Genomic DNA, 23,950 nt, shown 5'->3' on the forward strand with positions numbered 1-23,950 from the left:
CTGAAACCATCCACTCATTTGTTTTGATCCGTAGGGGTTCATGAAAGTAGATCCTATGGTCAAGACTCGTTGCCATAGACATCCTCGGTCGCTTAGCCCATTCCTCGATGGTAGACCCCAAACCCTCACTTTCATTGACCCTTTTGAACCTGAGATCTCAACTTGGGTGATAGGGAAGGCACATCTTCTGGAGTGAAGGGGAGCCGCCATAGACGATGAAGGCGTGCTGCCGTGAGGATGAAGTAGCCGTCAGTCAAAAAGGCTAGGTCATGGGGATGAGAGCGGGTGTACGCCATGTTAACGATTACCATGCAGCTCCATACAGGCCACTGCAGCGTGATTCTGCAGAAGCGGAAGTAACGGGAGACAGTTTTTGAGAATTTCAGTTTACCAAAATAGAGAATCGACGGTCGCCTTTATGGTTAGGAGTGAAATTACTCTGCTGCAGGTGCATTGATAGAGCCGTTTGCCATATCAGCCGTCAAAAAGTGCTTAGGCCCTTTCACACGGCCGCTTTACCTGCACAGAGTTGGTTCAGACGCCAAATGTAAACAAATTCTCAATGTGGTAACGATTGATTAAAAGTTATGTCAAAAGTCGTATGTCTTGGAGAGCAAACTCGCAGGAAACAAGCCCCTGACATAACTGAGCTCTTAGTAGCCAATGTTGTGAGTCTTCCATCGCTTTGAAAAGCTCACACTACATGTTAATAGGCCATTTTCTGGGTATTGAGTCCGAAGCTCTGCGATGATAAGTTTCCTTTATATATTCGAACTACAATCTAAAGAAAAGATCCCAGCTACTTCCTCATGCGCCTCGCTCCCTCGATTTATAACTACCACGAAGTTTCAATGTCCCCCAAGCCCAGTATAGAACCAATCAACCTGAAAGCTTGCCACTAAGCTTCCAGTAAACAGCATAGTTGAATCCCTGAGCATCATAAAAAGGACCCAACTCGACAACCTTTCCACCAGAAGTAGCTCCAAATATCAGATCAGTGTTATCCTTTCGCTTGATACTTGCCAGGTCAATCGTAGGGTTGCCGTTTAGGGTAGACTGTCCATAGTTACCAGCCAGAATGACTGGACCAAAAGCAATTGCACCCAAGGTCTGATCGTCGGTGGCGGTAACAGTGTACAGGCTCATGGGGAGTTGAACTGTGACAGTATCTCCAGACTTCCACTGTCTCTTGATCAGAGCGTACTTGCCGGGCTGAATGGCCACATTCGCAGCTTGGCCGTTGACCTTGATGGAGGCTCTAGAGGTCCAAGATGGGATGCGGACTGCAAGAGTCCATTCGCTAGTATCACCAGAGATCTTGAATGTTGATGTATCGCTTTCAGGGAAGTCAGTTGTCTGAGTGACAGAAACCTTCTTCTGGGACCAATTGAGCTTCGAAGGAGTGAAGAGGTTGACGTAGAGAGTATCAGAAGTGTGAAAGTAGATCGAGTCCATGAGTTTGGTGTTGGTCTCGACTCCTGTACCTTGACAGCACCAGAAAGAGTTGTAGTCAGTACTCCAGGTACCGCCACCCCAAGCAGGACCAACTCCGCGACGGCCACCTGCCTTGAGAGGCGTGAAGTACGTAACATGTCCATGATCACTGCTGGGGTCTTGCTGACCAAGGAGGTGGTTCAACAGGGCCTTCTCATAGAAGTCAAAGTATGAAGCGTCAGTTGGGTTCAAGGCCCAAAGCTCACGAGTGAGTTTCAGCATGTTGTAGCTGTTACAGGCCTCGCAAGTATCGTCTGTGAGGAACCCAGCAATAGCATCGGGAGCTCGGAAGTGCTCGGCCTGACTGTTTCCACCAATGGCGTAGGTGTGCTTGTTGACGACCATGTTCCATGCGTTGCGGCCAATGTCGAGGTACTTCTTATCACCACCGACCTTGTACTCGCGCAGAGCACCGATCCACTTGGGAAGTTGGGTGTTGGCGTGCAGGCCAGAAAGTTTGTCAACGTTCTGTTGCAGAGGGTCGAAGATGACAGCATGGTCAAAGCGCTGAGCAACCTTGAGCCACTTTGCGTCTTTGGTGTAGAACGCGATATCGGCGAGGACTTCATTCATTCCACCAAACTCAGTCTGCAGCATGCTCTGCATCTGGTTGTAGCTCAGCTTCGAGGTGCGCGTGTCAACCCAACTAGCAAGCGAGAGCATAGTGTCTTTAGCGGTCTGGTCACCCAGACGGCGATAAACGTCCAGAAGTCCAGCAAGGGTCTTGTGGATAGCGTAGTAGGGAACATTGCCGTTGCTCAGAGTCCTGTCCTCAACCTTGGTGATATCCGACTCTGGAAAGCCAGAGAGATATCCCTTGTTGAAGCCTGCCTTTGCGTTGTTGGCTTGGCATTTCGCGAGCTCCTGGACAAAGTATGTAGCTCGAGAGCCGCATTCTTTGACTCCAGCGGAAGCGTAGCACTGTGTCCAGGCTGAAAGAAAATGACCTTGGACGTGGCTTCGAAAGGGGAAGTCGGGTGCATCCCAGCCGCCGTTTGTCTGTGCACCTTTTGTATCGACGCCGTGGTTCTTGCGGAACACGTAGAGGAGACGATCGGGGTCAACCGATAGAAGATAGTTCAATGTTCGGTTCTGATTGTCCATCCATCGACTATCAGTGAGGGAGACTTGAGTCAAATCGAATGCATCCGCCACGTCGTTGACAGCTTGGCCGTTGACAGGAAGAATTAGGGACAAAAGACCCATAAAAAGGGCAGAGGCTTTGACCATGACCATGATGAAGCTGGTTTTGGTTGATCGGCTGGCTTGATGAAGCGGATGTTACGCCGGATCAGCAGCTGTTTATATATCCATTACATCGATCTCCATAGAACTCGGACTCAGAAAACTCCCTACCCCATATCACCTGTTCAATTAGGCCTGAGCTCTCACATTCATTGGAGCGCCAAGTTTAATGTTACATCTGCAGATCCGGGGGAACTTCCATACGGCATTTAGCCGATGCTTTGACTGGTGATCTGCCACGAGATTTCTGTTCCACAAATGAGAAACACGAAACGCCTGCTTGTGATTAATTGGACGAAATACGCGCACCAATGCTGCTCTAAATAAAGTGATCAACATGAAGCGACCCGAACCGCAAACTCTGGGGAACATACGATGTCTCGAATGTAGTAGCGCGCCAGTACTTCAAGATACGAATTTGTATGGCAGCTCAATACTTGTTGCGGTGATAGTGCAGAGCCCAGACATTATGCTTAGTTTAGACTACCGCGCCAATGTAGGGTGAATGCGAGATGAAGCTTGTCCTATGTCAGGAACTACAGGTGCGGAGAAGGGAGATCCGATCTATATGGGGAAGGTCAGTAAACAATGCCATCATGCTCGTGAGGGGTTTGCGTTGCATCCCGGTGGGAGGAGCTGTGAAGTCCGGTGGCAAGCGACTCAAATCCCGGTGGATATGCCAAGAGGCCCAGGTCATATTTTCCACTCATCCATAGGGGCATAAAAGAGGTATTAGAGAGCCAATTAAATATTTCTCGAGTCGTTCGTGTATGTCATAGAAGCAATTCTAGCCGGCGGAATAAATAGTTGTGCTAGTGTTACTGGGACTGCATCTTCACTGTCCAGCCCTCGTCCTTACTACCCATGTCATTCGATGCGGAGTCTTCCGCCACGGCCTCAACCACTGTCGAGTCTCCGAATTTCGCATTGATCTCTTCAAGCTCCAAGCCCTTGGTTTCCACGAAGGTGAAATAAGCAATGATAAGAAATATGAAGTCCCATGAAGCGTTGATGAAGTAGAATTTCCATCCCAGATCGGCCATTGCATAGGCCATGGCAAAGGAAGCAAGAAGACTAAATAATATTGTTAGTAAGGGTTTAGACACGAGGGATAGATCTGCTATACCCAGCACTCGAGTCAAGCATGCGGAAGATGGCAATGCCTGTAGCACGTAGCTTGAATGGCGAGACCTCGGTTGGATACAAGCTTGTCATTGGCGTGATCGAAAAAGCATAAAAGCCTTGGAAGAGGAAAATGACGGCAATAGTTCCATATATGGCGGAATTGTTGGTGCTTTCGCCGAAACCTGAAGATTTCTGGTTAGCAAGCAACATCAGACTAAACAGACTGGAACCTACGCTTGATAAGGCCACCGATGAGCAAGAGGGTAACGACCATGCCGCCAACACCGATGAAGGTCTGTAGTCTGCGCCCGAGAATATCGAGCATGAAGCTACCCAATACAGCGACAGCGAATGACCAGCAGTTGATGATGACCTGGATCTGCGTTTGGGTAGTCGTGTTGGTAATGCCAGCTTGATTGAGAATCTTGGTAAGGTAGAAGCTGTGATTGTCAGATGGGTGGATCAGCCGCTGCCAGAACGGGATGACTTACGATATGATGAAGTTACCAAACAAGTTGATCATGGGTCCAAAGCTGCATAGAATGGCCAGTCTGCGCCTGTTGGGCCCACTGGAAATGATCTCCCTCCAGGGGTTGCGAGGATATTCTTGAGCTTCGCGCAAGATTGCGGTCCTGATTTCTTCCAACTGCTCACTGCCCTTCTGGAGGTCTGTCTTGTCCTTCCCCTGCATAATGACCAGAACTTCAAGTGCTTCTTCGTTACGATCCTTGGAGATCAACCATCGGGGGGATTCTGGGACGAAAGGAACAATCATGACAGCCAGCAAGCTGGGAACAAATTGAAGGAGAGATGGTAATCGCCAAGCCCATGTGCTTTGGATGTTTTGGCTTCCATAGTTGATGATGGCTGAGGCCAAACTGCCGACATAGAAGCACGAGAAGAACAAACCAAGAACGCGGGCTCGTCGACGTGGAGGGAGCAGCTCGCCAAGAAGAGTTGGTGCAGCGCCATTGCTGATAGCGGATCCAACACCAACAAGGAAACGGGCGACCACGAACATGGGTATGTTTTGAGCAGCAGCCTGTAAGATGATGCCGATTGTCGTTACGATTGATGCGATGTAGATTGCACGTCGACGGCCGAAGTGATCGGGAATAGGACCCATAAGAAAAGCACCGAAGATGCTGCCCATCCAATTGGCCGCATTGTTGAGACCTTCAGTGGCGGTTGTCAAGTGGAAGTATTCGGAGTAGGACGGCAAGATCAACAGGCCATTCATGACGGATGAATCGTAACCCAGTGTCTGTGGTTGTTAGCTGACTCTGCAGGGAAGTGGGCTCGTACGTACAGCCGAGTTTACGATGGTCACTGCCAGAAGGAGAGGCATGAGGATCTTGTGATCTGCAGGCACAAGCCTCGAGACATGCTTTCGTTCAAATGCCATGATTGAGATGGTCGCCGTTGAATGATGAGCCGAACCAGGAGTTGGGCTCTTCTTCATTGCCGGTTACAGGGTGCATCTTATATCTTGGAACAAAAATGTTTATTATCATTGGCTTATCAAGTCTGGGGAAGACAGAACCCAGGGAATTGGTCTTATCAGGCCCGCAACTCCCCGCATCGGATCTAGATCCTGGGGAGATAACGATTTGATTGAGTTCTGACCAATAGCTTCACGATCTGAGCCGAAGTCGGTCGAGCTCGGCCGAGCTCATCCGCTAGTGACTTCGTCGCTAGTCAAGGCAGGAAAGGCGAGACATGATATTGAACTAAGAGATAAAAGGATAGGATATCACCGAACCGTGAATTTTAACCTCTTTCAACCACTAATCCTATCGAAATGCCTGGCCCTATCCGACAATGGCCTGCGTGGCCCGAGTACATCTGTGAGAATGCAGCGTCCTCCAAAGACCCTGAGTTCTTGCAGGTCAAGAAAGCGATTATCGGCGAGTATGGCGCTGAAGCGCTTCGTCGAAGCTGGATAAAGGTCTGCAAAGAACTCGAAAGCATCACTGATGAGATTATCGAGAAGGGAAATACCATTATCCCCATCTTCAACACTCTAGAAGTTATCGATAAAGGCTTCTCACCAGAGCAACAGGCTGAGATCAAGAAAATCGGCTCGTTCGTCTGTCGCAACACTGTCTCCAAGGAAGTCGCGACAGCACTTTATTCAGACCTCAGGACGTATGTCGCGGATAACAAAGGCTCCATCCAAGCATGGCCTAAGGAGAGTCCATCAATGATGGTCTTGTACAACTCACCAACACAAAACACCCTTCGGTCCCATCCAAATCACCTGAAGCTGCAGCGAAAGCTGAATGAGATTTGGAAATACTCTGCAGAAGACACCTCACCCGATCCTCTTATTTATCTTGATGGAATTCGCGATCGTGCTCCAGGCCAGCCATTCCTTGGGTTAGGCCCTCATATTGATGCTGGAAGTTTGTGTCGCTGGGCTGATCCAACTTACCGGAAAGTCTACGATGAGATCTTTTCCGGTAGGCCAGAATATCATGATGCTTATGATCTCGATGCGAGAAAGAATGCGAACCAAGAGCTTTACAAGGGCCCTGCTCACTCTTCGGTGCTGCGAACGTTCCAAGGATGGACTGCGTTGACGCCAACGGCGCCGAGAGAAGGGACCATTATGATATACCCCAATGTCAAGACTGTAATCGCATACCTCCTTCTGCGACCCTTCTTCAGTCCACCAAAGGATCCTGATTATATAATGAACGCTGAGAAGTGGACGTTTGACGACTCCACCGGTTGGTTCCCAGGGACTATGAAGCCAGAAAGTCAACGCCTGAGTCGGTTATCTCATCCTCATCTGAGGCTCGAAGAATGCCTTATTCATATGCCAGAGGTACAGCCAGGCGATACAGTCTGGTGGCATTGCGATGTAAGTGATTTCCATTCTCATTGTTTTCGTGCAATTTTTTGACAAAAGTAACTTCAAGGTTTGCCATGCTGTTGATACCGAGCATCTTGGAAAGAACAACGCGTCGGTGGCCTTCATCGCTGCGTGCCCTACAACACCAGCGAATGAAGCCTACGTTAGAGACCAGCTACTTGCTACACTAGAAGGACGACCTTCTGCTGATTACGCAGATGGGAATGACCTGGACGAGAGGACACTGAAGGGATATGTGGGCCTGGATGGTCTAGATGCTGAAGCACGCAGGGCTTTCGGATTCCACCTACTGTAAATACACAGTCTAGTGACAAAATAAGCTGGTCAAAGGGCAGGCTAAGATCATCATAAACTACCCTAAACTCCCATAAAATACTTTAACATTGCCTTGGTCTTTTTTGCCTCTTAGGACTCTAGTGTCAAGCTTTCTTCCACCTTATAATTTGCTTCAATTCAACCGAAAAAGGTTGAAATCTGCCGTGATCAGCAAAATTTAGAGTCGCATTGTGCATGTAATGAACTCGTCATCAAAGTCTAGGTGGTGAGGAGAATGATGTATGACTGATATCATCAATTGGTCCGTCGCGAAGAACGTCAGCACATAAGCCTATCACAAATAGAACATTCTCTTGTGATTCAGAATCACAAAAAATCTTTGAATCCAAATTACATTAATCTTACCTAAAACTAACACTGAAACATGTCTACCGCCATTGTTGTCGGAGCGACAGGTACGTGGTATCCCCAGCTTGGTAGCTGTCTTTCTCACCATCGTAATAGGCATTCTTGGACGTGAAATCGTTCATCAGCTGGGTCAAAACCCCCAGAAATGGAGCAAAGTCTACTCCCTCTCGCGCTCTCAGAAAGAAGAGTTCCCTTCCAATGTTGAGCACAGACACATCGACCTCACCGGGAACGCCGATGAGGTAGCCAAGAACCTGCAGGGTATCACGGCTGAATACGTCTTCTTTGCCGCTTACCTCCAGGAGGCAGATGAACAGAAGAACTGGGATGTCAATGGCGATATGTTACAAGCCTTCCTAGATGCCCTCGTCAAGAACGGCATTGACAAGAGACTCAAGAGATTCCTACTAGTGACGGGCGCGAAGCAGTATGGTGTCCATCTCGGACCTGTCAAGAATCCTATGCTTGAGTCTGATCCTTGGCAGACTGACCAGTCAACTTTTCCGCCCAATTTCTACTACCGTCAGCAGGATATCCTGAAGAAATTCTGCGACAAGTCCAACGGCCGTGTTAGCTGGAATGTGACCTATCCCAATGATGTCATTGGCTATGCGCGAGGAAACTTCATGAATCTTGCAACGGCAGTTGGCATCTACGCGGCAACCGGCAAAGAGCTTGGTAAAGATCTTGTCTTCCCTGGATCTGAGAGGTTCTACACTGGATTTGACTGTTTCACAAGCGCCGACCTTCATGCAAAGTTTTGTGAATGGGTCGTGCTCGAATCTTCGGCTGCCAATGAGGCTTTCAACGTCGTCAATGGTGATGTTGAGAGTTGGCAGAGCCTATGGCCTAAAGTCGCAGAACGATTCGGGATGAAGGTTGATGCCTCCCAATTCCAGCAATCTCACTCGTTGAGCTCATCTACAGATTTAAATCTCGTACCTCCCATCAGCTTGCATGAGGAGAAGTCGGGACTCAAAGGTATCACCACACCAGGCAAGATGGAGCAGACCATCGATTTGGTGAAGTGGAGCCAGCAGTCGGAGGTCAAGGAAGCTTGGAAGAAACTCGCTAAGCGAGAGGGCTTGGATGAGAAAGCACTGGAAGAGGCTACGTGGGGATTCCTCGGTTTTGTGCTGGGCAGGAATTATGATCTCGTGATTAGTATGAGCAAAGCGCGAAAGCTTGGTTGGACTGGGTAAGTTGAACGCCTTTCGGAAATGCTGAGTCTTGCTAATGTTGAATAAGATATGAGGATAGTTGGGAGGGCCTGAGCAAGGTTTTCGATACACTGAAAGATGCCAAAGTTCTTCCCTGAGCTTGTTGCTTTATGACAAGTTGCCAAGTCAAGCCGCCTAGTATCTATAACAAGATGGATAGTTTAACAAATTCTCAAAACCTGAAATCCATTCATGTAACAGCTTCATTTATCCTTTGCCTCAAGACTCGAGCAGCATGGCGAGCTAGTAGGTTATGTGACTCAACAGCGTCGAGCAAGACAAGCCCAGCTTCAATAGCCTCGAGGTACTCCCGGTTGTCCTTCGAGCTGGTACTTTGGAATTCCCGCAGCAGAAACATAGCGGAAGAGTAAATATGATACGAGAGTGCCCTTATGATTCAGTATGCTGCCAGGGAGCTCAGGGGTGGGGTTGTCTTACCACTGCTTTCTGGTTGAAGCTGGCTGGTCCCAGCTTCGATTAATCCAAATGAGGCTCATGGCAGACGTGACGCTGACTGTTCGTGCCCAATGATATTCCTCGGGAGATGATAGCCACTGGTTTTGGAGAACGTGGTTGATGTGCATTCTAAGGTGCAACAGCACGAGAGTCAAGTCGTAGCGCTGCCATTTGATCCACGGTTGAGTAGTCTCCAGGGCTTGTATGTCTGTGTTAGTGGCTGAGTCACTCTCGGGTTGCAAGTGGCTAGGCAACGTGTCAATGATACTTGCTAACCCCTCATCCGCAGCCTTGACGATGTCGACAACACTATTCAGTGACTTTGAGCCGTATTTCAGTGATATGCGAAATGTGTATATGACTTGGGATGTCCGAGCCATGAAGATGTGATAGTGGACGGGGTCTACAAGACCTCCCTGTGGCGCGGGATGGGGAATCGATGGTAGGGGGACTTTGGAGTCGGATTCGTCTATAACTGGTGATTGATGCGTCAAGTTCAACCTGATTGTAAAGCAAGTAATCAGCCTTTGGAGCCATATTGATGACATGTAACCTTACCACTCGCAGATTACTAGCGTCCACCATAGACGACGCTCTGCTTCAATGCTGAGGTGCTGTCCTTCTCTTTTGTCATTATCTTGACCTAAGCGTAGAGTTTGGGCGATCCGAATCGCAGAAACTCGCAAGTGATGACCCATCTCCGAATCTCCACGGTTGTTGAAGGTCATGCACAGAACAGCTATTGCTTGTACATTGTGTACATTGGCGACTCGCAGGAAGTCTGCTTTGTGTAGACAGAATATGGCAGCGTCGTACCAATTTCGAGACACCTGTTCCATGGGAAGGTCATTCGGTAGCTGCAGACTTTGAGCTTCATTGTCTTCCATCATCAAAAGTGCTGTCTGCACCGCCCGTCAGTAGTTTTACTGGTACCTGTCAGACATATCTCAACTTACACTGAGGACACTGAAGTAGAGAGCGAGCCATGAAACGTCAGCCTTATCGAGTGCTAAAGCTTTCTCTAGACTGCCGACAAAATGGTCACATTCGTCCTTGAACTGAGGATACTCCAGGGCATAATGTACCCAAGAGTTCCACGTCCTGTCAAATTCTACAAGTTTCTTGCTAGTATCTTCATCGGGCAGTATGATATCCGCCCAGTTCAATACAGATGACCTGTCGATGTTGGATTCCGAGGCAAGGCTTTCCCATAAGCCATCATCAAGCTCACCTGGGGTGTACTCTACATCATCCAGTGAGTTTTCGAATTGTTGAGCCTGTGCAACATTCATGGTTGGTTGGCGGCCTTCCCGCGACTTGAGTGCCATGATCTCTCGTCGTAGACGGTGATTCTCTTCCTTGAGCTCTTGGTATGTTGGAGTTTCGGGACCGCCTTGCCATCTGTTATCTTATCAGCTTCAATAAAAAAACAAAATGAGGATGATTCACAGACGTGGTCACCTGGCCGCGAATAAGGACCATTTCCCTGACACATGATTCAGCCTGGCCACGCTTGATGCACCGTGAGCAAGGAACAGATTTATCGCATTTGACTTTACGAGATGAGCATGACAGGCAACTCCGCGGCGCTCGCTGCGTCGATCGAAGGGCCACTGCATCACTTGAACGATGCTCCATACTGACTCCCTCAAAGGTATCACAAAGGTTAGGTGGTGAGGAATGAGGGGGGCCTGGTCTCAAACTCAACCGAGCTGACCCGATAATCACCTGCGTTGTGATTGGATAGTTATACGCGGACGTGACGCTTATCAGAGCTGCCCCACGGCATTTGAGCTTTCCAATGTAAGCATATGAAGATCAACCTACACTCTTCTCTATTTCCCTTTACTGTGTGTTAACGTCTCGTTTCAATTATTCAAGATGCCATCTCTCGTGGTGTTCCGCGGTGCAGCTATTCACTCTCTTGACCTCCAAACTCTGGAATTTGTTGACGATGCAACTCTCATCATCAGCAACGGCGTCATCACAGGATTTTGGAAGAACCCTGCCGATGTCCCCAAAGATGCGTTTCCCTCAGATGCCAAAATCCATACTCTTTCTCATGGTGAATTTCTGATTCCGGGATTCGTCGACACTCATAATCACGCTCCTCAATGGCCGATGCGGGGTCTTGGCCAAGGCCTTCACATCCTCGATTGGCTCGACCAGGTGACGTTTCCCTTCGAAGCGCGCTTCTCTGATCCACAGTACGCGAAAAAGATGTATGAACATACCGTTCAGGACTTTCTGCGACAGGGAATCACGACTGCTTCGTACTATGGCTCCCGTCACGCTGAAGCGACGCGCATTCTAGCGGATATATGTCACGCGAAAGGCCAGCGCGCGTTTGTCGGAAAATGTAACATGGACAGAAATGCACCAGATTATCTTCGTGAGCAAAGTGCAGGGGACTCTCTTCGCGAGACCAAGGAGTGCATTGCTCATATTCGTGCCCTGAGCCCCGCTGGAGACGGTGAAGAGGGGTTGGTGAAGCCGGTTGTTACGCCAAGATTCGCAATCTGCTGCACTGACGAACTTCTTCGTGGGCTTGGTGATATGGTACAGGCAGATGATACTCTGGCCATGCAAACACATTTCAACGAAGCCCAGCAAGAAATTGATTTCACCAAGGAGCTCTTCCCGCAGTTCAAAGGGAGCGAGGCTGATTTGTATGAGAGTTACGGACTTCTTAACAAGCGCAGCATCCTTGCTCACTGCACCATCATGACCGACTACGAAAAGGAACGTCTTGAAGCACTGAAATGTGGCATCGCCCACTGTCCCATTGCCAACATGACAGTCGGCGGTGGTTTCATGGTAGCACCTATCCGCGATTTCCTCCGTCGCGGAATTAAATGCGGTCTTGGTACCGATAGTGGAGGCGGCTGGGCATCTCAGATGTTAGCAGTCATCAGACAAGCGATGATAGCTTCAAATGCCCGCGAGGTTATGTCCAAGGGCGAAGACAAGGCTCTTTCACTTGAGGAAGTATTCTACCTCGCAACTATGGGGGGCGCCAAGGTCCTATGTCTCGAAAACAAGATCGGAAACTTTGAAATTGGTAAGGAGTTCGATGCTATTTGGGTGACTACCACGACAGGACTACAGTCTGCTATGACTCCAAGAGAGGAGGAAGACTCACTGAGAGGATTGTTTGAGAAGTATGTTATGACGGGTGATGACAGGAATGTGGCACAGGTATTTGTCAAGGGCCGCAGAGTGGCAGGTAGCCAAGAGTACAATTAGTTCCGACAGTCTCTAGGATCTTCATAGGGTTAATAAAAGACCCTGTATACAAGATTGTGACGCATCAATCAATCATTTATGCCCTCATGCTCACAGCGACTCGTCTTAACAGATCATCACTACCGCCTGCCTCGGGGAGCAGGAAAGCTCCAGACATTGAGGAAGGGTATGAAAGTATACTCATCAAAGAACCCCGAAGATTACGACGGTCTACATAAGTCTTATTTGCCTCCCCTAACGCCACTAACACATGGCTACCCTTCAGCCTCACCTTCGTCCCTCAACCTCAAGCACGCGGCATGCTGCAGAGGTTCACTTTTCGCACTTAACCTATTCTATTTTATGGCATGATTTTATTTTCGGGCATGCTAGCTATGTTCGAGATACTGAAAGCTGACCTGCTGCAGACCAAAACTCGACACTAATAATTGCCCTCCGCAGCCTTCTTCTTTAGTTCCTCCTCGAGCTTCTTACATGGATCGCATAAGATGCTAGTCTCCAGACTCACGTGGTCCCTTGTCTCCACGCAACCTGGTTCTCCTTTAAGCTTGTGCTCACATTCTTTCTTGACCTCAGTCTTGAACAAAAGGTGGTGGCAGGAGCCGAAGTGGTATACATCTGTAGTAACGCACATAGTTATTGCAATACTAAGGGATATGATTGTTAAGTTGTTTTCAAGATTAGTTCCGATATCTTGTCAGGATAAATTGATTATCAAGAGTATGAAAGGTTGAAGGTTGGGGAGGACCAAGCGGGATACGAAAATACTTATATGTTTTTTGAGCCTCTGAGTCACTTCGTGGTAATATCATTTCTCGGATCGTGGATACCTCTATAGCATGGAGAGTGATGCCCATTTCTTGTCTAAATTAGCTGCCCGGGGGCGACTCCTCCCAGAGATAATCAGAGACGAGCCTGTAGACAATGTGAATAATGGCGAATCAATCCATCCCTCAACTAGATACTTCGTATATGAAAAGTATCTTAAATATCACCAAGACTAACTACTTGAGTCCGGCAAAGAAATGAACCACAGTTACAATAGACCTAGGCGTCTCTTCCTCTCATCTTCCGGCTCCTGACATGGTAGGCAAGGTCGATACCACGTGTACCATTCATCTCCACATGTTATGTTGCATTGTTCCGTTCCTTTTTGAGGGCAAGGCTCTTCTTCATGGTGCCAAGAGATTAGGTGACCGCAAGTTCCCCAATATCGTATTGTTGTAGTTTTGCACATTTTGTTTCAGAGTCAAATGATGGCAACTTTGATCGTAGTTTGCTCTATCATAAGGTGGACGTGTGGGAAATCTATTCCTGGGATATTGAAACTGTTGAAAAGGGGGGTCTGAGGGAAGCATTTTATACTTGGAGCGACCCTCCGAATCAGGATATGTGATTTTTGTATCTAAGTCACAGCTCTTTTTATGGATTCTAGAAAAGCGTACCTCAAATTACAACGTGTGTGTATCATATCCGTCCACGGTATTCTAAGTCTCGATTTCCCCTCAAGCTATAAGCGTGTAGCCTTCTTCCTCTCCTCCTCTTCCGCCAGCTTCTTCGCTTCTTTGCATGGAAAACATTCCGTTTCTATAGACCTGCTTGGATTTAGTTCCAGGACAGCACAGTCTCCACTGTCCTTATTATCGCAGTCTAAAGTCCGGACCTCATGAGTGATTTCATGACCGCATTTGCCAATGACATGTGTGATGACGGAGATGCACATGTTGAGATTATTTGTGATTGTAGCGATCAAGTGGTTGCTTAGTTATGAGCTTCAAGTCAACGTAATACAACTCTAGGTTTAGTTTATAGCTAGACTAGCAATCACTTCCATGCATGCTAATTTATAGATACGATAGGTCACTGAATCAGTCAGAAAATTGATCTTGAGGAGCTTATAGCAACACGCTCGGTAAGCACCTAAAAGTTTTATCTCTATATATAAACTTGCGACTCTGCAAGATTTTGCAAAAATGGGAAAATGATCCAAGGAATCACTCTTGACTCCCGTGTCTTCTATGACTTGTCACTGGTGTAATGTCACTAATTGTCCATTAGATAAGACATTGATTGGCAATAACAACGTACCCCAGAGTGTATCGTGACGTAACACCAAGCACAATTACAAACAATAATGCGCTTTTGGGCACACGCATGACGCCTTAGCCCAGGTTGAAGACAGGTATGTTGGTACTGATGATCACGACAATGATGGGGTTAATTATGAATACAGTATCTTATGTTGTCGGGGGCGCAGACCCGCCTATTTTGTCGTAAGATACTTTAAAGCTTTTCCACTATTCTAGCCTTACATCTCTGCGCCTCCAGAACTTGAGGGTCCATAGGTTTGCTGATGATTCTGTAGATTCCTCTAGCGTCTAGTGTCCCTCCACCTGGAAGTTCACAAGTACTCAGAAAGGATTCTGGAGAAGCTGTTGCGAAATGCAAAGTCATTAAGGCGCTTCGGATTTCACCACCCTTTTCATGAAATAAAACTCGATATGCCAGACTTTACGCGGCTGTTGAGACCTTGTCGGGAGACTATCTAGGTCATAGAACTCTGCTGGGACTGCCAGCGGCCTTCCTTTACAGGCGGAAGCATGAAAATTGCGGATTTCACATCCCTTCAATATATCGCCATCCCGCCGAGAGTTTTGTTTGGATCCTACATCTACAATGGCGATGTAGATTGATTACCAAAGCTCAGACCACACTTACCACCGAGCTTGAAAGTGTTGTTTTTGCAGGATATTGCAATAAACGAAAGACACATACCAGGTGACAACAGCGATATTCCTGACTGTGTATTATTGCCTTGCGACTTCGAGATGATCAAAACTCTGATCGACTATGAGGAATTGTTTCCATGGCTTACTATCATCGCGTGGACGTCGGCAGTGGATATGCCAGAGCCATGGCAGTTCTAAGACCCTGCTTTCAAACTCGGTATTACTATTGAGTGTGTGAAGAATAGGTTGAAGTTGAAACCAGATGAGGAGTGGCTTGATGTGCTGGAAAGAAACTCATCGACGAAGTACTCTGATGCTGGTTCGGAGTGCTCAGAGACTGGCTCGGAGGAGTCTTCAGAGGAATAGTCGTAAAAGCATGGTGGAATATCCTACCTATTATTATGACTTCCATCATGCTCAGTACATGTGTTCTCAAATCATGCCAGTTGCAGTATGTGTATCTTGAAATGTCAATATCATTAAAGCTTCTATTTTCATTACTTAATCAACATTAAAGTCTTATCTATGCGCATCCATGCTCCTTTGTATCGTTCTCGTATAATCCTTTTCCGCGCTGCGTAGTGAAGGATTAGAGCTCGCTGCTGTATCTGGGTATCTTGGGTCTCTCTCCGCCGAATCATCAACCTCGACCACCACCGATGTCACGGTATCCATCTGAATAGCCGGTCCTCTCAGAGATTCTTGGCTGATGGTGCGTGTCATTCCCTTTCTACTTCTGTTCTCTGAACCGCTTGCCCTAGCAGGCCATGACCACCATCCTCCAGCGACGTTCTCATCTGTTTGTTGGCCCCCCTGGATCGAGATGGTGTTTCCGAACCGACGACTAGGTGTTTTGAGGAAGGCGAAGGTGCTCAAGCCAACATCATCGGACGAGACGTCGTACTTTGAGGCGAAGACGATGGTGTTTCGGGTTGTGCCAAACAGCAGGCAATCGAAGGAACCGTTGGATGCGATCATGGCACCCGCAAAGCAGAAGTAGCCGTTGGGCACATGCGCGCCAGCCATCGTCGCAATACGGCCAGCCGCGAGAGGGAGAGTACACATAACGTAGATGACGGGGTAGATCAGGAAGGCAGGGTTACGGCTGAGTTGGAGTTGCATGGTATCAGCTTCGCTTGGTGACCCCGAGGACTCAAAGCGGGCTTGACGACGGAGATGAAAGAAGATGATGAGGTACAGGACAGATGTTGTACCGAGGCCGAGGAAGATGTAGAGGTAATGTGTGAACAGTCGAAGGTTTTCGTACTTTCGGTTCATCCAGCACTGTATAATGTTAGAGGACTGCTGCCAGTCAATGACACATTTGGGACTTACCCAACTTCCAGCGCGGACAAAGAAACCCCCAAACTCGGCACCATTACGGGTCGCGGCGATGGGGATGAGGGAGATGGCGTAGACAAATACCCAGATGGCGATGATCACTGCATACAGTACCCTCTGCGGTGTCTGCCGTCGCTTGACGACAGCAAGGTAAGTGTGAATGGCGATTGCAGTGATGAACATGGACGAAGCCAAGTCACCAAGCGACACGAAGAGTCCTTGGGTATAGCAAGACGCAGTTCCAACCATGATCGCATTATGCCGAAGCCACGCGGCATTGAGAAAGAAGGCTACTCCCTGATGCATGTCGGCGAGGAGTAGATTGATGATAAGAACAAGGAATTGATTCGGTCGTCGAGGGGCGGTAGGAGCATCGCCATCAGCCTTCTTATTGGCGTCTTCATTGTTCTCAGCAAATATCCCATCGATACCCAGCGTAAAGTCAATCGCCCTCTGAATCGGTCCAGTCGTATGTTGAAAATGCCCCGAAGGCTGCGACTTGATGAACAAGCTCCATGTCGTAAGCTTATACACCAAGTAAAAGAACAAAGTACTCGCAGAAAAGAACGAAATGAAAGCGAGGACAGTAACGGCAGTCAATCCGTGTCGAAGATCATCGTTCAAAGGGTCCAACGTCCGCCCTTCAACAGGAAGATCGCCCCACGCCATTTTTGTTTCCTTAAACGAGAGAATCTGTCGAATCTCAGGGACGAGATGCAAACTGCAGATGAGAAATGACAGCCCCCCACGGGTATTAAGAGGGAAAAGACCCTGAATGGGCCAAGAATGTAAAGGATTTATCGCCCAGAGGCACAGATCCACGATGTGACATCGCTTCGCAGCTGAACGCCCGTTCTGTATTAACGCATCAAGGGACCCCTGGCATTTTTTCAGCACTAGAGTTCTCGGCCGACTCTTTTCACGCCGAGGCTAGGCCAACCTAGTGGTCTCTCACGGATGTGGCTTTTTCCGCTGCAGATTCGTGAGAGGAAAAACGTGGAAGTCATTTGGCTATTCTTCGGGTCAGTACGTAATTGAGATCCATTCTTGACATCTTGTCAGTTGGAGCGTTATCTATCCCTTGAAGATAGTGGAGATAAATGTCGTGTCTCAGGTTGATGAAGAAGAAAAACCCAAAAGAAATATGCTTAGAAAATGGGTCTTCACCGACCCAAAGATCGACTCGCTTGCTACGGCACGATTGCACATCAATAGTGGATGAAAATACAACTCTCCAGTTCACTTCGAAACTCAACTCTATTTCTCTCACCTCAAAAACGAGCCTCGGCACAGAATTCATCGTCCTTCTGTTCCTGACATGGCGTCGGCAAGTTAGGATCGGCGCACGCGATGTGGCGTCGAGCGAGTCAGTGTTTCGTGTTCAAACGTTCCTCGCTAGAACAATCTTGGTAAAACGCTTAGACATAGCGTCCATCCCATGTGTCCTAGCGCACCGAGCCCTGGCGTTTCGGCAGTTTTGGTCATAGCGGATGACATTTTTCACATTTTATGCGTTGAGAGGGTCTAGAACGAGCGAGGTCTTTGAGTTTTTGTTAGTATCGGGGACTGAATCACGATTGGGAAATGAGGCTGGATGAGTGAATCGCGCCATATGCCACTGCTCTGGGCCGTGCTGCTGCAGAAGATGAAACAATACTAATTTTATATGCTTTAGACCTAAAAATGGCTGCCATTGAGTTTGAACTCAGGTCATATAAACAAAGCAAGGTCTCCATCTCGATGAGTTGCATATTCACCACCGTGATATTTAATGCCATCTGCCGGCATAACTCAGCGCTCAGCCCTACTTCATCCATGATCCATGACCGTAGGTCGTAATTGTTCAGGCCGCAGCGCAAAACCGTTTTCTAAGCTGTCTTCTGAGCAAACTGCCTTTCCACTTCCTCCGCGAATTTCCAAATGCTATCAAATCTCCATTCAAACGCCACGTTTTCTTTCAATCTCTCATAATCACCTCCAACACCTGTTCCCTCTTTCTTTTCACCGCCGCGAGAGATCCAAACACTTCGGAGTCCGAACCGTTTGGCCGGGACGTGATCTGCAGTCAAACTTCTCGCTACGTGTAGTAATTCCCCGCGATCCTTGTCGACGCTCAGATCGCTTTTGAGATGATCAAACAAGTAGTCGAAGTTTGCCTTAGCGGGTTTATAACTACCGATGTCTTCGGCAGTGTAGACTTTGTCGAATTCAGCGGGCTGGAGATGCTTTAGAGTTGAAGACGCGTTGACGTTATCCATGTTAGTGAGGATGATGAGCTTGTAGTGCTTCTTTAAAATTTGCAAGCCTGGAATTGTATCGGGGAAAGGGAGCCAAGTTCCGGGAAGGGACTCGAGATGATTCATTTCTTCATCAGGTACAGAAATATCGAGTTCTTTTGCAAGACTTTTGAACGAGCGCGAGACGATACTGCTGTAGCGTAGGGTAGGCTCCCCTTCTTCAAGGACCTGGGTAAACTCGTGAAAGCGCTGAATCAACAGAACTGGATTCTCTTTGTAGTCGCTATCGGAAGGAAGGCGACTAATGATAGGCTGTAAGCCACGGATCATGCCAGACTCTTGGTCTATCAAAGTGCCATAGCAGTCAAACGACAATGCCTTGAACGTTGTAAGATCAGGATAAGACATGTTGAGATTTATGGCCTGAAGAGCAAATAACGATTTGATATGAGTGAGTTTATGGGTATTCTCGTTTCTAATAAGCAAGATATTAAGTTAGGGTGAGGAGATTGATCATTATTAGTAGTCTATATATACTCGACTTGCAAGGGCGTCGTTGACGAGATCACCAATTCTTTCTGACCACTGACGTCAAGGCAGAATCCTTTGGCTAAGCCAGCGTATTTTGCATCGAGCAATGCTTCGGTCAATCGAACTTTTGAACAAGGCTGTTCAAAAACACAATCATCATCGATTTCCAGTCTCGAATACTGGGTTCGTGAATTCGGCCACTTTAGGAGAAACATTTGAGCAAGAATTATATATCAATAAAAGCCACGCATTTGCCAGCCCAAGAAATCAGAAGAATAACTATATGTGAAAAAGAAAGGAAAAAATGCTGGAGAAATAATGCTGAAAAGACCGGATCAGAGTGAGAGATGTTTAGCTACCAGACAGCTTGGCAACCGCAGGTGCTTTGCGCACCCAGTCCAGCAGCCCACTCTCAGCAGCATCAACAAGCCATCTCGCCAGCGCACCTCGTGGGAAAGAATACGTATAACCCTTCTGCCCAACATATCCCACGAACGGCTTTCCATCTTCCCTGTCCTTCAACCAGCTTTCCTTATCAGACTCTCCAGGAATGCCTGAGATGCGGAATATGGTCCAATCGAGGTCCTTGGCCTCGGCCTCGAAGGTTTTCCCGATCGAGGTAATAGCGCGATAAGAGTTCGAAAAAAAGAGGTGGACCATGAGATTTATTGCTGGCTGGAGGATAGTCCAAGCATCTTCTTTCTGGGGGATGGTGAGCGTTCCCATGGCGTAGATTCGTTTAACACCATGTCGGCGCATCGCAGGGAAGAGGGAGTCCTTATAGAAGTCGGGGATAGAGTTTGGAGGCGTGGTACGATCGCTGATTAGAGGTCCAAGGAACGAAATGACGATGTCGACCTTGGCCACGGCTATGTCGAGAGCTGCCTTGTCGGACAAATCTCCCTTAACGATCTGAGAAAGTTAGTCATTTCCTTGGTTCAAGTTTACCATCATATATGAAAGTTACCTCAAGTAGTGGATCAGAAACCAAGTCTTCAGGGACTTTTTGAGGATTTCGTGCGTATGCTACCACTTTATGTTTGCGGTGGAGAAGTTCGCGGAGAAGACAGATACCAGCAGGGCCGGTACCGCCCAGCACGAGGACGTTTAAGGAAGACATGATGAGTGATGTGATGAATTGATTAGAAGATGATGGATGAAGGATAACTGCTCTTTTGTTGTGCGAAATAGATGTTTATATGTACAATTTTGGCTCTGCATACCTTTCTCGAGTCTTGTCACACCCCAAACCTTCGCGATTGAATACTCCGCGCGTAACTCATTCCGCGCGGAGATCGATTGGCTCTAAAAGTCTCGCGCCAATGACTAATCAGACACTCCCCGCAGAAGACGAATCAGCGCAATCTCCGCTAAAGAGTATCTCCGCGCGGAGACTAGGTTCGGATCTCTCGACACCCAACACTTGCATAATCACGATTACAAACAATGAGAAACAACGGAAGTTGTTGGATTTGTCGCGTGCGCCACAAAAAGTGCGATGAGATTCGTCCGAATTGCGAAAATTGTGCCGCGCTCGGACTGGCGTGTCACTTCAGCAATGCCAAGCCGGAATGGATGGACAATGGCGAGCGACAGCGCCAGATGAGCCAGCGATTGAAGGCCCAGGTCAAACGGAATGCTAGGAACAGAAGGGGGAGACAGATGATCCAAAGGATTACTAACCAAATCGACAATGAGCCGGCTGCTCTTGTTGAACCCGCTGATTCACCTCCAGTCCCTACTCCAGACCCGACACCTGGCATAACTGTCTCGGAGTCGGTGGACGACACGACACCGGTTTCTTGGCCCAGCAGCATTTACAGTGATATCTCACTAAACAGTGACAATCGTGCGCATGAGATACACAATACCCTCGACCTACCACTACGCGCGACTCCCGAACAATCCCTGTTCGGCGATACTTTTCGCGAGACGCTTAACGTCAACTTTCATGGCGAAGAGGACCTTCGTTTCCTCATGACCTACAAGGACTACGTCTTCCCACTACTTCACCCCTTCTATCACACTTCGTTCTTCGAAGGCGGCCATAACTGGCTTCTGGTTGCTGCCTTTAGAAACCCCGAGTCAAGACAGTTGATCGTGAGCCTAGTTACGTACTTCTTCTCAGTCGTGCCCCTCGTTCCTGGCGCAGGATATACCTTGTGTTCGACCTTTGCCTGGGAGCAGGTTCAAAAGCAATCGGAGAAAGCTTTCAAGGGAATGCAGCATAGGGTTGAGATGCTTGGCGTCACCGCGAATCTATGGGAGAGAACCCATCTCTTTGGAGACATCATGCTGTTACTCGAGTTCGAGACCATGACTCAGTATTCCCAAGCATGGAGACCTCATCTCGATGCCGCCATAATACTCTTTAAGCAAATTCTCGACTCACCAGAATTGAGGCATGTTGTGTGGCGCGTAACATTTGATCCAACGGAGATGTCAGCCGACCAAGCGAACAGAATTGATTGCTCAGGCGTCAACTTGTTTTCCTCAACACAAGTGGCCTTACGCTTTTTCGCTGCCAAGATTTTTCTCGGCGACATCGTATCTAGCAGTGCACTCGAGCAAGTTCCACGTCTCAATGACTACTACGAAAAGTTGATGTCGGGTCAAGGTGAAGCCAGTCTGAACATGAAAGATGTGACCGGGTGCGAGAACTGGGTTTTTCTCAGCATTGCGGACACAGTGGCTCTTGACGCCTGGAAGAAAGAGACGAAAATGAATGGGAATTTCTCATTCATGACTTTGGTTCAACGTGCAGGCAAGGTTCTTGAAAAGCTCGATCGAGGCCTGGCCATGCTAAATGCTGAAGAGAGCCGAGCGCAAAACGCCCCCCATCAGCAAGGTGAGATTTTCGCAGAGTTTACTCTACTACGAAGCATGCGTCCTCCACAGGACGCTTACTACACCATTACGCGGATATGGGCCACCGCTGCCAGACTGTATCTCATCGTTGTACTCTCGGGCTGGAGCCCTGGAACGAGCGACGTTGACGAACTCGTATCTGATAACCTGAAGCTACTGCAAGACTTGAATAAACCAAGCTGGTTGATGCCATTGGCCTGGCCCTTCTGCGTTACAGGGTGTTTGGTGTCCGAAAGCCAGGAATTGGTAGTGGAGAGCATCTTTGACAGAACAAAGCCACTGAGTAACGTGGGTGGCTTGACTGAGGCTATGAAGATCGTTCGAGAAACGTGGAAACGGCGAGGGGTGTTGAATCAGGAGTGGGACATGGCGGCTTGTTTTAGGAGTTTGGACGATATTCCGTTGTTGGTTTGAGTGGTCGAGGATGCTTTGGAAAGTAGAGAACGGTCAGGGGGAAACTAAGGCCCAAATAAGGATTGACGGACAGAAGAGAGATTTACCACACAGGAGTGAGCATAGTGTAGGATATTATTGCTGAGATAAGAAACAGCACAAACAATTCACCCGTTCATAGCTCAAGGTTATCAGAAGCAATACTCACCTCAAGAGTCCGCCCATCCTTCATCGTGCCGACTTCAGGCTTGCGTTTTGGAGACTCGGATTTACCTATCAAGCATTGTAAAAGTTAGCAAACAACGCTGTGATAGACTGAAACAAGATACGATGGAAAGTCTCATATGTCAGGCGATGTCGGTTCAATGGGTCCTCAAAGACGCAGTATTCCATGCGAGTAACCTCAGTTCGGCAAAATATTATGCATCATACAGAATATTAAGTGGGAGAGAAGAAGCAGAGTATACTATACCTTTCATGAATGGTCTTCTTGACGGGGCTTGACTGTGGATGACTAGTATTTTCGGACTCCAAGCTACGAGACTCTCGTCGAAGTTTATATGCTACGTTATGTATCATTACGTGCCTCAATTCATCGTCTCCCAGTTGATAGTATCAAGATACAATAACATCTTGGTGCTCACGATGAATCATTTTGCATAGTTTGGTAGATGTTTACGTCACGCCGAGACGAAAGGAGTTCGGCGTGAGAATCATCCCTGTTCCCAATGCTGCAAAGTAGCGGCTCGGGCTCGATGAAGTGCCCGTTGGCTGGATGAGGGGCTTCAATTGAAGTCTGCAGTTTACCGGCACACCATGAATACAGTCAATCGAGTTGGATGTATCAGTACTCCGTATACAAACTACCATTGGCATTGAGAGACATACAACGAGATACGGGCACAAGCCATGCACTTATTGTGAAGTAAGGTCTACAAGGATATTCTAAAGCTAAATACATAATGTTTAATGGAAGACCTTGACGAGTCCACAGCACAACTTTCTGAGTGATATTGATACTCCTTTCACACTTCTGTTGACGGCCTGAAAGCCTCTCTAGCTTGTGCTGTCAAAATTAAGGTCCCTGACAGCGTACACTTCACCGATTAAGATACACTAGATAATTACCCCTGTATTTGACACGGGATGCTTGGAATTAGACATCTTCGATACAGGATGATACAGAATGACTCATGGTGATTCTCCCGATTTGGAAATCTTGACCTGGGGATGGCTCGCGCTGATTGGACCATGGGTACAAATTCATCATCAATGAGAACGAACAAGGGCCGTGAAATCTGGGATAGACATTTACAGTGAAGACAAACAATTAGAGCCTCCAACTATACTCATTCAAATTTTCGTGGCTACGGTTTCTGGCGTCGAGCATGTTTGGTTTTACATATTCTATTGACCTTCAATGAGGCTCGCGGCATATCTGCCATAATTTCAGCTTTGAAACTTCTTCCTGAAACCCTACTTGCAGTTACTTCTCCAGGGTTT

General features: G+C 47.8%; 10 protein-coding genes across 12 annotated transcripts; 4 read left to right on the top strand and 6 right to left on the bottom strand.

Annotated features, from left to right (window-relative positions):
• Window positions 1-743: 743 nt before the first annotated feature.
• On the bottom strand, window positions 744-3,252 carry FOXG_12191 (uncharacterized protein). The gene is made up of 2 exons (XM_018391931.1): window positions 3,114-3,252; window positions 744-3,058 (listed from the first exon to the last, which is right to left on the bottom strand). Exon 2 carries the CDS (start codon window positions 2,728-2,730, stop codon window positions 880-882), a length of 1,851 nt encoding a protein of 616 aa, XP_018250679.1. The 5' UTR covers window positions 2,731-3,058; window positions 3,114-3,252; the 3' UTR covers window positions 744-879.
• A 224-nt stretch (window positions 3,253-3,476) lies between these two features.
• Window positions 3,477-5,380, bottom strand: FOXG_12192 (uncharacterized protein). Of its 2 annotated transcripts, XM_018391932.1 has the most exons (5): window positions 5,174-5,380; window positions 4,356-5,128; window positions 4,099-4,304; window positions 3,866-4,046; window positions 3,477-3,813 (listed from the first exon to the last, which is right to left on the bottom strand). In XM_018391932.1, the coding sequence occupies exons 1-5, from the start codon at window positions 5,324-5,326 to the stop codon at window positions 3,558-3,560; spliced, it is 1,569 nt and encodes a 522-aa protein (XP_018250680.1). In that variant the 5' UTR covers window positions 5,327-5,380; the 3' UTR covers window positions 3,477-3,557. The 2 variants fall into 2 exon arrangements, with proteins under 2 accessions (XP_018250680.1, XP_018250681.1); XM_018391933.1 differs by lacking the exons at window positions 3,477-3,813; window positions 3,866-4,046 and having other exon boundaries at window positions 4,061-4,304.
• Window positions 5,381-5,603: 223 nt separating this feature from the next.
• Window positions 5,604-7,177, top strand: FOXG_12193 (uncharacterized protein). Its single transcript, XM_018391934.1, has 2 exons — window positions 5,604-6,730; window positions 6,789-7,177. Exons 1-2 carry the CDS (start codon window positions 5,666-5,668, stop codon window positions 7,035-7,037), a joined length of 1,314 nt encoding a protein of 437 aa, XP_018250682.1. The 5' UTR covers window positions 5,604-5,665; the 3' UTR covers window positions 7,038-7,177.
• Window positions 7,178-7,396: 219 nt separating this feature from the next.
• FOXG_12194 (uncharacterized protein) lies at window positions 7,397-8,744 on the top strand (the record flags this gene model as incomplete). Its single annotated transcript, XM_018391935.1, has 3 exons — window positions 7,397-7,473; window positions 7,523-8,624; window positions 8,675-8,744. The coding sequence occupies exons 1-3, from the start codon at window positions 7,443-7,445 to the stop codon at window positions 8,742-8,744; spliced, it is 1,203 nt and encodes a 400-aa protein (XP_018250683.1). The 5' UTR covers window positions 7,397-7,442.
• Window positions 8,614-10,772, bottom strand: FOXG_12195 (uncharacterized protein). Of its 2 annotated transcripts, XM_018391936.1 has the most exons (5): window positions 10,556-10,772; window positions 10,059-10,503; window positions 9,661-10,004; window positions 9,085-9,603; window positions 8,614-9,035 (listed from the first exon to the last, which is right to left on the bottom strand). In XM_018391936.1, exons 1-5 carry the CDS (start codon window positions 10,738-10,740, stop codon window positions 8,837-8,839), a joined length of 1,692 nt encoding a protein of 563 aa, XP_018250684.1. In that variant the 5' UTR covers window positions 10,741-10,772; the 3' UTR covers window positions 8,614-8,836. The 2 variants fall into 2 exon arrangements, with proteins under 2 accessions (XP_018250684.1, XP_018250685.1); XM_018391937.1 differs by having other exon boundaries at window positions 10,059-10,772.
• A 144-nt stretch (window positions 10,773-10,916) lies between these two features.
• FOXG_12196 (guanine deaminase) lies at window positions 10,917-12,442 on the top strand. Its single transcript, XM_018391938.1, has one exon. It carries the CDS (start codon window positions 10,984-10,986, stop codon window positions 12,346-12,348), a length of 1,365 nt encoding a protein of 454 aa, XP_018250686.1. The 5' UTR covers window positions 10,917-10,983; the 3' UTR covers window positions 12,349-12,442.
• A 3,087-nt stretch (window positions 12,443-15,529) lies between these two features.
• Window positions 15,530-17,224, bottom strand: FOXG_12197 (uncharacterized protein). Its single transcript, XM_018391939.1, has 2 exons — window positions 16,413-17,224; window positions 15,530-16,361 (listed from the first exon to the last, which is right to left on the bottom strand). The coding sequence occupies exons 1-2, from the start codon at window positions 17,085-17,087 to the stop codon at window positions 15,597-15,599; spliced, it is 1,440 nt and encodes a 479-aa protein (XP_018250687.1). The 5' UTR covers window positions 17,088-17,224; the 3' UTR covers window positions 15,530-15,596.
• An 830-nt stretch (window positions 17,225-18,054) lies between these two features.
• Window positions 18,055-19,140, bottom strand: FOXG_12198 (haloacid dehalogenase, type II). The gene has a single exon (XM_018391940.1). It carries the CDS (start codon window positions 19,061-19,063, stop codon window positions 18,287-18,289), a length of 777 nt encoding a protein of 258 aa, XP_018250688.1. The 5' UTR covers window positions 19,064-19,140; the 3' UTR covers window positions 18,055-18,286.
• Window positions 19,141-19,297: 157 nt separating this feature from the next.
• FOXG_12199 (uncharacterized protein) lies at window positions 19,298-20,426 on the bottom strand. Its single transcript, XM_018391941.1, has 2 exons — window positions 20,154-20,426; window positions 19,298-20,098 (listed from the first exon to the last, which is right to left on the bottom strand). Exons 1-2 carry the CDS (start codon window positions 20,304-20,306, stop codon window positions 19,538-19,540), a joined length of 714 nt encoding a protein of 237 aa, XP_018250689.1. The 5' UTR covers window positions 20,307-20,426; the 3' UTR covers window positions 19,298-19,537.
• Window positions 20,427-20,623: 197 nt separating this feature from the next.
• FOXG_12200 (uncharacterized protein) lies at window positions 20,624-22,671 on the top strand. The gene has a single exon (XM_018391942.1). The coding sequence runs from the start codon at window positions 20,633-20,635 to the stop codon at window positions 22,466-22,468; it is 1,836 nt and encodes a 611-aa protein (XP_018250690.1). The 5' UTR covers window positions 20,624-20,632; the 3' UTR covers window positions 22,469-22,671.
• Window positions 22,672-23,950: the final 1,279 nt, after the last annotated feature.

The sequence above is a fragment of the Fusarium oxysporum genome, chromosome 13, assembly GCF_000149955.1.
Source record: "Fusarium oxysporum f. sp. lycopersici 4287 chromosome 13, whole genome shotgun sequence".
NCBI classification, from domain to species: domain Eukaryota; kingdom Fungi; phylum Ascomycota; class Sordariomycetes; order Hypocreales; family Nectriaceae; genus Fusarium; species Fusarium oxysporum.

What these genes read in the sequence shown, in the direction of transcription:
- FOXG_12198 (XM_018391940.1), bottom strand. Translation starts at nt 19,063, where the DNA reads ATGTCTTATCCTGATCTTACAACGTTCAAGGCATTGTCGTTTGACTGC.
- FOXG_12193 (XM_018391934.1), top strand. Translation starts at nt 5,666, where the DNA reads ATGCCTGGCCCTATCCGACAATGGCCTGCGTGGCCCGAGTACATCTGT. An exon ending in CAGTCTGGTGGCATTGCGAT is followed by an intron (nt 6,731 to 6,788) that starts GTAAGTGATTTC and finishes AGTAACTTCAAG; the next exon opens with GTTTGCCATGCTGTTGATAC.
- FOXG_12200 (XM_018391942.1), top strand. Translation starts at nt 20,633, where the DNA reads ATGAGAAACAACGGAAGTTGTTGGATTTGTCGCGTGCGCCACAAAAAG.
- FOXG_12192 (XM_018391932.1), bottom strand. Translation starts at nt 5,326, where the DNA reads ATGAAGAAGAGCCCAACTCCTGGTTCGGCTCATCATTCAACGGCGACC. An exon ending in TGACCATCGTAAACTCGGCT is followed by an intron (nt 5,129 to 5,173) that starts GTACGTACGAGC and finishes TAACAACCACAG; the next exon opens with ACACTGGGTTACGATTCATC. An exon ending in TTTGGTAACTTCATCATATC is followed by an intron (nt 4,305 to 4,355) that starts GTAAGTCATCCC and finishes TGACAATCACAG; the next exon opens with CTTCTACCTTACCAAGATTC.
- FOXG_12197 (XM_018391939.1), bottom strand. Translation starts at nt 17,087, where the DNA reads ATGGCGTGGGGCGATCTTCCTGTTGAAGGGCGGACGTTGGACCCTTTG. An exon ending in TTGTCCGCGCTGGAAGTTGG is followed by an intron (nt 16,362 to 16,412) that starts GTAAGTCCCAAA and finishes AACATTATACAG; the next exon opens with TGCTGGATGAACCGAAAGTA.
- FOXG_12191 (XM_018391931.1), bottom strand. Translation starts at nt 2,730, where the DNA reads ATGGTCATGGTCAAAGCCTCTGCCCTTTTTATGGGTCTTTTGTCCCTA.
- FOXG_12195 (XM_018391936.1), bottom strand. Translation starts at nt 10,740, where the DNA reads ATGGAGCATCGTTCAAGTGATGCAGTGGCCCTTCGATCGACGCAGCGA. An exon ending in ATTCGCGGCCAGGTGACCAC is followed by an intron (nt 10,504 to 10,555) that starts GTCTGTGAATCA and finishes ATAAGATAACAG; the next exon opens with ATGGCAAGGCGGTCCCGAAA. An exon ending in ACGCTAGTAATCTGCGAGTG is followed by an intron (nt 9,604 to 9,660) that starts GTAAGGTTACAT and finishes CTTTACAATCAG; the next exon opens with GTTGAACTTGACGCATCAAT.
- FOXG_12199 (XM_018391941.1), bottom strand. Translation starts at nt 20,306, where the DNA reads ATGTCTTCCTTAAACGTCCTCGTGCTGGGCGGTACCGGCCCTGCTGGT. An exon ending in TTTCTGATCCACTACTTGAG is followed by an intron (nt 20,099 to 20,153) that starts GTAACTTTCATA and finishes TAACTTTCTCAG; the next exon opens with ATCGTTAAGGGAGATTTGTC.
- FOXG_12196 (XM_018391938.1), top strand. Translation starts at nt 10,984, where the DNA reads ATGCCATCTCTCGTGGTGTTCCGCGGTGCAGCTATTCACTCTCTTGAC.